Genomic DNA, 12,500 nt, shown 5'->3' on the forward strand with positions numbered 1-12,500 from the left:
GGGAGCAATGACACCTCTACTCATCAGGTGGCTGGTGACGTCTTCCAGACTCTCAACACATAACGGGGGGCAGTGACACCTCTACTCATCAGGTGACGTCTTCCAGACTCTCAACGCATAACGGGAGGCAGTGACACCTCTACTCATCAGGTGGCTGGTGACGTCTTCCAGACTCTCAACACATAACGGGGGCAGTGACACCTCTACTCATCAGGTGGCTGGTGACGTCTTCCAGACTCTCAACACATAACGGGGGGCAGTGACACCTCTACTCATCAGGTGACGTCTTCCAGACTCTCAACACATAACGGGGGCAGTGACACCTCTACTCATCAGGTGACGTCTTCCAGACTCTCAACACATAACGGGAGGCAGTGACACCTCTACTCATCAGGTGGCTGGTGACGTCTTCCAGACTCTCAACACATAACGGGGGGCAGTGACACCTCTACTCATCCGGTGACGTCTTCCAGACTCTCAACACATAACGGGGACAGTGACACCTCTACTCATCAGGTGACGTCTTCCAGACTCTCAACACATAACGGGGACAGTGACACCTCTACTCATCAGGTGCCTGGTGACGTCTTCCAGACTCTCAACACATAACGGGGGGCAGTGACACCTCTACTCATCAGGTGGCTGGTGACGTCTTCCAGACTCTCAACACATAACGGGGGGCTGTGACACCTCTACTCATCAGGTGACGTCTTCCAGACTCTCAACACATAACAGGGGGGCAGTGACACCTCTACTCATCAGGTGCCAGACTACGTCTTCCAGACTCTCAACACATAACGGGATGCAGTGACACCTCTACTCATCAGGTGACGTCTTCCAGACTCTCAACACATAACGGGGGCAGTGACACCTCTACTCATCAGGTGACGTCTTCCAGACTCTCAACACATAACGGGGGGCAGTGACACCTCTACTCATCAGGTGACGTCTTCCAGACTCTCAACACATAACGGGGGCAGTGACACCTCTACTCATCAGGTGACGTCTTCCAGACTCTCAACACATAACGGGAGGCAGTGACACCTCTACTCATCAGGTGGCTGGTGACGTCTTCCAGACTCTCAACACATAACGGGGGGGCAGTGACACCTCTACTCATCAGGTGACGTCTTCCAGACTCTCAACACATAACGGGGGCAGTGACACCTCTACTCATCAGGTGACGTCTTCCAGACTCTCAACACATAACGGGAGGCAGTGACACCTCTACTCATCAGGTGGCTGGTGACGTCTTCCAGACTCTCAACACATAACGGGGGGCAGTGACACCTCTACTCATCCGGTGACGTCTTCCAGACTCTCAACACATAACGGGGACAGTGACACCTCTACTCATCAGGTGACGTCTTCCAGACTCTCAACACATAACGGGGACAGTGACACCTCTACTCATCAGGTGCCTGGTGACGTCTTCCAGACTCTCAACACATAACGGGGGGCAGTGACACCTCTACTCATCAGGTGGCTGGTGACGTCTTCCAGACTCTCAACACATAACGGGGGGCTGTGACACCTCTACTCATCAGGTGACGTCTTCCAGACTCTCAACACATAACAGGGGGGCAGTGACACCTCTATTCATCAGGTGCCAGACTACGTCTTCCAGACTCTCAACACATAACGGGGGGCAGTGACACCTCTACTCATCCGGTGACGTCTTCCAGACTCTCAACACATAACGGGGGGCAGTGACACCTCTACTCATCAGGTGACGTCTTCCAGACTCTCAACACATAACGGGAGCAATGACACCTCTACTCATCAGGTGACGTCTTCCAGACTCTCAACACATAAGGGGAGCAATGACACCTCTACTCATCAGGTGGCTGGTGACGTCTTCCAGACTCTCAACACATAACGGGGGGCAGTGACACCTCTACTCATCAGGTGACGTCTTCCAGACTCTCAACACATAACGGGAGGCAGTGACACCTCTACTCATCAGGTGGCTGGTGACGTCTTCCAGACTCTCAACACATAACGGGGGCAGTGACACCTCTACTCATCAGGTGCCTGGTGACGTCTTCCAGACTCTCAACACATAACGGGAGGCAGTGACACCTCTACTCATCAGGTGCTTGGTGACGTCTTCCAGACTCTCAACACATAACGGGGGGCAGTGACACCTCTACTCATCAGGTGACGTCTTCCAGACTCTCAACACATAACGGGGGGCAGTGACACCTCTACTCATCAGGTGGCTGGTGACGTCTTCCAGACTCTCAACACATAACGGGGAGCAGTGACACCTCTACTCATCCGGTGACGTCTTCCAGACTCTCAACACATAACGGGGAGCAGTGACACCTCTACTCATCCGGTGACGTCTTCCAGACTCTCAACACATAACGGGGGGCAGTGACACCTCTACTCATCCGGTGACGTCTTCCAGACTCTCAACACATAACGGGGGCAGTGACACCTCTACTCATCAGGTGGCTGGGGACGTCTTCCAGACTCTCAACACATAACGGGGGCAGTGACACCTCTACTCATCAGGTGGCTGGGGACGTCTTCCAGACTCTCAACACATAACGGGGGCAGTGACACCTCTACTCATCAGGTGGCTGGTGACGTCTTCCAGACTCTCAACACATAACGGGGGCAGTGATACCTCTACTCATCAGGTGCCTGGTGACGTCTTCCAGACTCTCAACGCATAACGGGAGGCAGTGACACCTCTACTCATCAGGTGACGTCTTCCAGACTCTCAACACATAACGGGGGGCAGTGACACCTCTACTCATCAGGTGGCTGGTGACGTCTTCCAGACTGTCAACACATAACGGGGGGCAGTGACACCTCTACTCATCAGGTGGCTGGTGACGTCTTCCAGACTCTCAACACATAACGGGGGGCAGTGACACCTCTACTCATCAGGTACCTGGTGACGTCTTCCAGACTCTCAACACATAACGGGGGCAGTGACACCTCTACTCATCAGGTACCTGGTGACGTCTTCCAGACTCTCAACACATAACGGGGGCAGTGACACCTCTACTCATCAGGTGACGTCTTCCAGACTCTCAACACATAACGGGGACAGTGACACCTCTACTCATCAGGTGACGTCTTCCAGACTCTCAACACATAACGGGGGCAGTGACACCTCTACTCATCAGGTGACGTCTTCCAGACTCTCAACACATAACGGAGGCAGTGACACCTCTACTCATCAGGTGGCTGGTGACGTCTTCCAGACTCTCAACACATAACGGGGGCAGTGACACCTCTACTCATCAGGTGACGTCTTCCAGACTCTCAACACATAACGGGGGGCAGTGACACCTCTACTCATCAGGTGCTTGGTGACGTCTTCCAGACTCTCAACACATAACGGGGGGCAGTGACACCTCTACTCATCAGGTGCCTGGTGATGTCTTCCAGACTCTCAACACATAACGGGGGGCAGTGACACCTCTATTCACCAGGTGACGTCTTCCAGACTCTCAACACATAACGGGGGCAGTGACACCTCTACTCATCAGGTGGCTGGGGACGTCTTCCAGACTCTCAACACATAACGGGGGGCAGTGACACCTCTACTCATCAGGTGCCTGGTGACGTCTTCCAGACTCTCAACACATAACGGGGGGCAGTGACACCTCTACTCATCAGGTGGCTGGTGACGTCTTCCAGACTGTCAACACATAACGGGGGGCAGTGACACCTCTACTCATCAGGTGGCTGGTGACGTCTTCCAGACTCTCAACACATAACGGGGGGCAGTGACACCTCTACTCATCAGGTACCTGGTGACGTCTTCCAGACTCTCAACACATAACGGGGGCAGTGACACCTCTACTCATCAGGTACCTGGTGACGTCTTCCAGACTCTCAACACATAACGGGGGCAGTGACACCTCTACTCATCAGGTGACGTCTTCCAGACTCTCAACACATAACGGGGACAGTGACACCTCTACTCATCAGGTGACGTCTTCCAGACTCTCAACACATAACGGGGGCAGTGACACCTCTACTCATCAGGTGACGTCTTCCAGACTCTCAACACATAACGGGGGCAGTGACACCTCTACTCATCAGGTGGCTGGTGACGTCTTCCAGACTCTCAACACATAACGGGGGCAGTGACACCTCTACTCATCAGGTGACGTCTTCCAGACTCTCAACACATAACGGGGGGCAGTGACACCTCTACTCATCAGGTGCTTGGTGACGTCTTCCAGACTCTCAACACATAACGGGGGCAGTGACACCTCTACTCATCAGGTGGCTGGGGACGTCTTCCAGACTCTCAACACATAACGGGAGGCAGTGACACCTCTACTCATCAGGTGCCTGGTGACGTCTTCCAGACTCTCAACACATAACGGGGGGCAGTGTCACCTCTACTCATCAGGTGACGTCCTCCAGACTCTCAACACATAACGGGGGGCAGTGTCACCTCTACTCATCAGGTGACGTCCTCCAGACTCTCAACACATAACGGGGAGCAGTGACACCTCTACTCATCAGGTGCCTGGTGACGTCTTCCAGACTCTCAACACATAACGGGGGGCAGTGACACCTCTACTCATCAGGTGGCTGGTGACGTCTTCCAGACTCTCAACACATAACGGGAGGCAGTGACACCTCTACTCATCAGGTGGCTGGTGACGTCTTCCAGACTCTCAACACATAACGGGGGCAGTGACACCTCTACTCATCAGGTGACGTCTTCCAGACTCTCAACACATAACGGGGGGCAGTGACACCTCTACTCATCAGGTGGCTGGTGACGTCTTCCAGACTCTCAACACATAACGGGGGGCAGTGACACCTCTACTCATCAGGTGCCTGGTGACGTCTTCCAGACTCTCAACACATAACGGGGAGCAGTGACACCTCTACTCATCCGGTGCCTGGTGACGTCTTATCTTGGCGTAATAGCTGGTCCATCACTAACCAATAGAAAACATGCGTTAGTGTTACACACTGGACCTTATGACTGATTCAGAGGAGAGGGATAATACCTGTTGAACCGCAGTAGAAGTTCCTTATACACAGGCAATACCATACACACAACTCAGCGTTACTGATCGTCTGGTAAGCCACGTAGACAGACAGTATCTCACACTGAGAGTGAGGCTAACCCACTAGTAAGGCTGGATTTAGAGGCTCTGTTACATGTTACCTGATACTGTGTGAGTTAGTTTGTGTCTGTAACAGGGACTCTGAGAGGGTCTGTTACATGTTACCTGGTACTGTGTGAGTTAGTTTGGGTTTGTAACAGGGACTGTGAGAGGGTCTGTTACATGTTACCTGGTACTGTGTGAGTTAGTTTGGGTCTGTAACAGGGACTCTGAGAGGGTCTGTTACATGTTACCTGATACTGTGTGAGTTGGTTTGGGTCTATAACAGGGACTGTGAAAGGGTCTGTTACATGTTACCTGGTACTGTGTGAGTTAGTTTGGGTTTGTAACAGGGACTGTGAGAGGGTCTGTTACATGTTACCTGGTACTGTGTGAGTTAGTTTGGGTCTGTAACAGGGACTCTGAGAGGGTCTGTTACATGTTACCTGATACTGTGTGAGTTAGTGTGTGTCTGTAACAGGGACTGTGAGAGGGTCTGTTACATGCTACCTGATACTGTGTGAGTTAGTGTGGGTCTGTAACAGGGACTCTGAGAGGGTCTGAGAGGAGGACATTCCTCACACTAACCTCCAGAATGGAGGTTATGACACGGCTGTCTCTCAGTGGGAGTGTTCCCACGGTGGTCTGTACAGTAAGACACGGCTGTCTCTCAGTGGGAGTGTTCCCACGGTGGTCTGTACAGTAAGACACGGCTGTCTCTCAGTGGGAGTGTTCCCACGGTGGTCTGTACAGTATGACAGGGCTGTCTCTCAGTGGGAGTGTTCCCACGGTGGTCTATACAGTATGACACGGCTGTCTCTCAGTGGGAGTGTTCCCACGGTGGTCTGTACAGTATGACATGGCTGTCTCTCAGTGGGACTGTTCCCACGGTGGTCTGTACAGTATGACACGGCTGTCTCTCAGTGGGAGTGTTCCCACGGTGGTCTGTACAAACAATAGTCCATTGTAACAATAAAACAACCAGCATATTAAAACCATCTCCTCCAGCGTATCCTCCTCCAGCGTATCCTCCTCCAGCGTATCCTCCTTCAGCGTTTCCTTCTCCAGCGTTTCCTTCTCCAGCGTCTCCTCCTCCAGCGTCTCCTCCTCCAGTGTATCCTCCTTCAGCGTATCCTCCTTCAGCGTATTCTCCTCCAGCGTTTCCTCCTCCAGCGTCTCCTCCTCCAGCGTATCCTCCTTCAGCGTATCCTCCTTCAGCGTATTTTTCCTCCAGTGTATCCTCCTCCAGCGTCTCCTCCAGCGTATCCTCCTCCAGCGTATCCTCCTCCAGCGTATCCTCCTCCAGCGTATCCTCCTCCAGCGTATCCTCCACCCTCCAGCGTATCCTCCTCCAGCGTATCCTCCTCCAGCGTATCCTCCTTCAGCGTCTCCTCCTCCAGCGTATCCTCCTCCAGCGTATCCTCCTCCAGCGTATCCTCCTCCAGCGTATCCTCCAGCGTCTCCTCCTCCAGCGTATCCTCCTTCAGCGTATCCTCCTACAGCGTATCCTACTCCAGCGTCTCCTCCTCCAGCGTCTCCTCCTCCAGCGTCTCCTCCTCCAGCGTCTCCTCCTCCACCGTATCCTCCTCCAGCGTATCCTCCTCCAGCGTATCCTCCTCCAGCGTATCTTCCTCCAGCGTATCTTCCTCCAGCGTATCTTCCTCCAGCGTATCCTCCAGCGTCTACTGTTTTTAAAATTTCATTTGACACGTTTTAGTTCTGATTGTTTGAGGGAGAAAGACAGATACAGCTGTAAGATCTTCATGTAACCTTTAATTAACTAGGCAAGTCAGTTGAGAACAAATTCTTATTTACAATGACGGCCTACCGGGAAACAGTGGGTTAACTGCCTTGTTCAGGGGCAGAACGTCAGATTTTTTACCTTGTCAGCTCAGGGATTCAGTCCAGCAACCTTTCGGTTACTGGCCCAACACTCTAACCACTAGGCAACTGGCCCAACGCTCTAACCACTAGGCTACCTGCTGGTTACTGGCCCAACGCTCTAACCACTAGGCTACCTGCTGGTTACTGGCACAACGCTCTAACCACTAGGCTACCTGCTGGTTACTGGCCCAACGCTCTAACCACTAGGCTACCTGCTGGTTACTGGCCCAACGCTCTAACCACTAGGCTACCTGCTGGTTACTGACCCAACGCTCTAACCACTAGGCTACCTGCTGGTTACTGGCCCAACGCTCTAACCACTAGGCTACCTTCTGGTTACTGGCCAAACGCTCTAACCACTAGGCTACCTGCTGGTTACTGGCCCAACGCTCTAACCAATAGGCTACCTGCTGGTTACTGGCCCAACGCTCTAACCAATAGGCTACCTGCTGGTTACTGGCCCAACGCTCTAACCACTAGGCTACCTGCTGGTTACTTGCCCAACGCTCTAACCACTAGGCTACCTGCTGGTTACTGGCCCAACGCTCTAACCACTAGGCTACCTGCTGGTTACTGGCCCAACGCTCTAACCACTAGGCTACCTGCTGGTTACTGACCCAACGCTCTAACCACTAGGCTACCTGCTGGTTACTGGCCCAACGCTCTAACCACTAGGTTACCTGCTGGTTACTGGCCCAACGCTCTAACCACTAGGCTACCTGCTGGTTACTGGCCCAACGCTCTAACCACTAGGCTACCTGCTGGTTACTGGCCCAACGCTCTAACCACTAGGCTACCTGCTGGTTACTGGCCCAACGCTCTAACCACTAGGCTACCCGCTGGTTACTGGCCCAGCGCTCTAACCACTAGACTACCCGCTGGTTACTGGCCCAACGCTCTAACCACTAGGCTAACTGCTGGTTACTGGCCCAACGCTCTAACCACTAGGCTACCCGCTGGTTACTGGCCCAACGCTCTAACCACTAGACTAGCTGCTGGTTACTGGCCCAACGCTCTAACCACTAGGCTACCTGCTGGTTACTGGCCAACGCTCTAACCACTAGGCTACCTGCTGGTTACTGGCCCAACGCTCTAACCACTAGGCGACCTGCTGTTTACTGACCCAACGCTCTAACCACTAGGCTACCTGCTGGTTACTGGCTCTACCACTAGGCTACCTGCTGGTTACTGGCCCAACACTCTAACCACTAGGCTACCTGCTGGTTACTGGCCCAACACTCTAACCACTAGGCTACCTGCTGGTTACTGGCCCAACACTCTAACCACTAGGCTACCTGCTGGTTTCTGGCCCAACACTCTAACCACTAGGCTACCCGCTGGTTACTGGCCCAACGCTACAACCACTAGGCTACCTGCTGGATACTGGCCCAACACTCTAACCACTAGACTACCTGCTGGTTACTGGCCCAACACTCTAACCACTAGGCTACCTGCTGGTTACTGGCCCAACGCTCTAACCACTAGGCTACCTGCTGGTTACTGGCCCAACGCTCTAACCACTAGGCTACCTGCTGGTTACTGGCCCAACGCTCTAACCACTAGGCTACCTGCTGGTTACTGACCCAACGCTCTAACCACTAGGCTACCTGCTGGTTACTGGCCCAACGCTCTAACCACTAGGCTACCCGCTGGTTACTGGCCCAACACTCTAACCACTAGGCTACCTGCTGGTTACTGGCCCAACGCTCTAACCACTAGGCTACCTGCTGGTTACTGGCCCAACACTCTAACCACTAGGCTACCTGCTGGTTACTGGCCCAACGCTCTAACCACTAGGCTACCTGCTGGTTACTGGCCAACGCTCTAACCACTAGGCTACCTGCTGGTTACTGGCCCAACGCTCTAACCACTAGGCGACCTGCTGTTTACTGACCCAACGCTCTAACCACTAGGCTACCTGCTGGTTACTGGCTCTAACCACTAGGCTACCTGCTGGTTACTGGCCCAACACTCTAACCACTAGGCGACCTGCTGTTTACTGACCCAACGCTCTAACCACTAGGCTACCTGCTGGTTACTGGCTCTAACCACTAGGCTACCTGCTGGTTACTGGCCCAACACTCTAACCACTAGGCTACCTGCTGGTTACTGGCCCAACACTAACCACTAGGCTACCTGCTGGTTACTGGCCCAACACTCTAACCACTAGGCTACCTGCTGGTTACTGGCCCAACACTCTAACCACTAGGCTACCCGCTGGTTACTGGCCCAACGCTCCAACCACTAGGCTACCTGCTGGATACTGGCCCAACACTCTAACCACTAGACTACCTGCTGGTTACTGGCCCAACGCTCTAACCACTAGGCTACCTTCTGGTTACTAGCCCAACACTCTAACCACTAGGCGACCTGCTGGTTACTGGCCCAACACTCTAACCACTAGGCTACCTGCTGGTTACTGGCCCAACGCTCTAACCACTAGTCTACCTGCTGGTTACTGGCCCAACGCTCTAACCACTAGGCTACCTGCTGGTTACTGGCCCAACACTCTAACCACTAGGCTACCTGCCACCCCATTATTAGCACTTTTCTTTGAAGGAAATGTAACCTACATCATTTTTGGGACAACATATCAACAATGCCCTTAAGTCTGGAGGATACATCTAAACACAGCCCCTTAATTTAACCAGTACTGTCATAGCAAAATAATCCTGCAGCAACAGGATTTTAACGTTTAGTCCGTAATGTTGATTGATCGGCGGATAGGTTATTAGCTGGACAAAAGTAAGCGACATGAAAAGTGCAGAACTGTTAATTTAACCGTGTGTTAGTGGGAGTTTTCAGTGCTTTGATGTAAATCACAAAGCTCATCTGCATTTCCTGCAGCTTTTCATCTGCATTTCCTCCAGGAAAATTCTCAGCAAACAAAAAAAAAGAGTGATCAAATTAAGATCCCACATCAACTCTAACGCTAATCTGTTCATTCAGCCTGTACCTTTGCCTTAAAAAGTTGTCATTTCATCTAGCACGATAAAACAAAACAAAAATGGATATACGCCCTCCATGTTTCCTTAACAAAGGAATGTATCACAAGAATGTGTCACTACATCCACAGTGTTAATGCCACACACAGTTGTGTCACACCAAACAGGATCCCCTCTCTCCAAGGTGTCACATCAAAACAGTCCCCCCCCTCCCCTCTGTGTTGATATATGTCTGCATCTAAAACAGTCTGACTACTCAAGCCATTTGTACTTAGCTATAAAATGTAGCAAAGCTGGAGACCACCAGAGGAGTGTCCAGACACCCACCCAGGGCTGAACCGTAGCTAGCGCTACCTGACAAAGACAAACGTTACGTTAGCCAATCTGAGCTAAGTTTGCCCCAGACTGAGTGTCCCCAGGCCTGCTTCGTCACCTGCTGTCCCTGTTGTTCCGAGGGGACTGAAGGGGGTCAGGCCTCAACCCTGTGTGGGTGTTCCTCACGCCTGTCTCTGTTTGGGACGCTTAGAGAGGGGATCCCAGAGGGGCCGGTCTCATGCATGAAAACAACGTGTCATCTATTCTCTGCGTGCGTGCGTGTGCCTGTGCGTGCGTGCGTGCGTGCGTGTGCGCGTATCTCAATCTTTCAGATGATGGCTTCTGAAAGCTAAACCGCCACACCAGGTGGACAGATTACCCCTCACATGTATAAAAGGTGACAGACTTACTGCTGGTGGTAATGGAGATGAGTAGAGGAGCACAATAACATTCTGACCCACTAACAGTCTGGGCTATAGTTCACTATGGCTGAACCGCTACAGGAAGTGAATTACCCCCCCCCCCCCCATTGGAAATGACAGGAGATTAGTGCAGTAATCAAGGTGCTAGTTGTCTGTAGTTCTGCCTGCCCCACTTCTTGTCCATTTGGGGAAATTAAATATAGGACCAGGGGTCCTAGGGTTGGCCAGGGGTCCTAGGGTTGGCCAGGGGTACTAGGGTTGGCTAGGGGCACGAGGGTTGGCCAGGGGTCCTAGGGTTGGCCAGGGGTCCTAGGGTTGGCCAGGGGTACTAGGGTTGGCTAGGGGCACGAGGGTTGGCCAGGGGTACTAGGGTTGGCCAGGGGTACTACGGTTGGCCAGGGGTTGGCCAGGGGTCCTAGGGTTGGCCAGGGGTCCTAGGGTTGGCCAGGGGTCCTAGGGTTGGCCAGGGGTATTAGGGTTGGCCATGGGGTTCTAGGGTTGGCCAGGGGTACTAGGGTTGGCCAGGAGTACTAGGGTTGGCCAGGGGTACTAGGGTTGGCCAGGGGTTGGCCAGGGGTTGCTGGGTGGTTGGATGGTTGGTTGTTTGGATGCTGGGTGGTTGGTTGTTTGGTTGCTGGGTGGTTGGTTGTTTGGTTGCTGGGTGGTTGCTGGGTGGTTGATTATTTGGTTGGTGGGTGGTTGGTTGGTTGGTTTGTGGGTGGTTGCTGCATGGTTGGTTGGTTTGTGGGTGGTTGGTTGGTTGTTTGGTTGGTGGGTGGTTGGTTGGTTGGTTGTTTGGTTGGTTGCTGGGTGGTTGGTTGGTTTGTGGGTGGTTGGATGGTTGGTGTTTTGGTTGCTGGGTGGTTGGTTTGTTTGTGGGTGGTTGCTGGGTGGTTGGTTGGTGGTTTTGGTTGGTGGGTGGTTGGTTGCTGGTTGTTTGGTTGGTTTGTGGGTGGTTGGATGGTTGGTTGTTTGGTTGCTGGGTGGTTGGTTGGTTTGTTGGTGGTTGGATGGTTGGTTGTTTGGTTTGTGGGTGGTTGCTGGGTGGTTGGTTGGTTGGTTTGTGGGTGGGTGGTTGCTGGGTGGTTGGTTGGTTTGTGGGTGGTTGGTTGGTTGGTTGTTTGGTTGCTGGGTGGTTGGTTGTTTGGTTGCTGGGTGGGTGGTTGGTTGGTTGGTTTGTAGGTGGTTGCTGGGTGGTTGGTTGGTTGGTTTGTGGGTGGTTGGTTGGTTGGTTGTTTGGTTGCTGGGTGGTTGGTTGGTTTGTGGGTGGTTGCTGGGTGGTTGGTTGGTTTGTGGGTGGTTGCTGGGTGGTTGGTTGGTTTGTGGGTGGTTGGTTGTTTGGTTGCTGGGTGGTTGGTTGTTTGGTTGCTGGGTGGTTGGTTGTTTGGTTGCTGGGTGGTTGATGGTTGTTTGGTTGCTGGGTGGTTGGTTGTTTGGTTGCTGGGTGGTTGGTGGCCTGTTGGGTGGTTGCTGGGTGGTTGGTGGCCTGTTGGGTGGTTGCTGGGTGGTTGCTGGGTGGTTGGTGGCCTGTTGGGTGGTTGCTGGGTTGTTGCTGGGTGGTTGATGTCCTGTTGGGTGGTTTCTGGGTGGTTGCTGGGTGGTTGGTGGCCTGTTGGGTGGTTGCTGGGTGGTTGGTTGTTTGTGGTTGGTTGCTGGGTGGTTGCTGGGTGGTTGCTGGGTGGTTGGTGGCCTGTTGGGTGGTTGCTGGGTGGTTGGTTGTTTGTGGTTGGTTGCTGGGTGGTTGCTGGGTGGTTGGTGGCCTGTTGGGTGGTTGCTGGGTGGTTGGTTGTTTGTGGTTGGTTGCTGGGTGGTTGCTGGGTGGTTGATTGTTTGGTTGC

General features: G+C 53.0%; 1 protein-coding gene across 1 annotated transcript in view; it reads right to left on the reverse strand.

Moving 5' to 3' along the window:
• The window catches only part of LOC129834102 (otogelin-like), a 176,003-nt gene that overhangs the window by 163,223 nt on the left and 280 nt on the right, over positions 1-12,500 (reverse strand). The window contains exons 1-2 of the mRNA XM_055898860.1: positions 12,009-12,500; positions 6,093-6,781 (exon numbers count right to left, since the gene is read on the reverse strand). The exon at positions 12,009-12,500 is cut by the window's right edge and continues 280 nt beyond it. Of these exons, the coding sequence (XP_055754835.1) occupies positions 6,093-6,781; positions 12,009-12,500 (1,181 nt within the window). The remainder of the gene's footprint in view (positions 1-6,092; positions 6,782-12,008) is intronic.

The sequence above is a fragment of the Salvelinus fontinalis genome, chromosome 35 (genome assembly GCF_029448725.1).
Source record: "Salvelinus fontinalis isolate EN_2023a chromosome 35, ASM2944872v1, whole genome shotgun sequence".
Lineage (NCBI taxonomy): Eukaryota > Metazoa > Chordata > Actinopteri > Salmoniformes > Salmonidae > Salvelinus > Salvelinus fontinalis.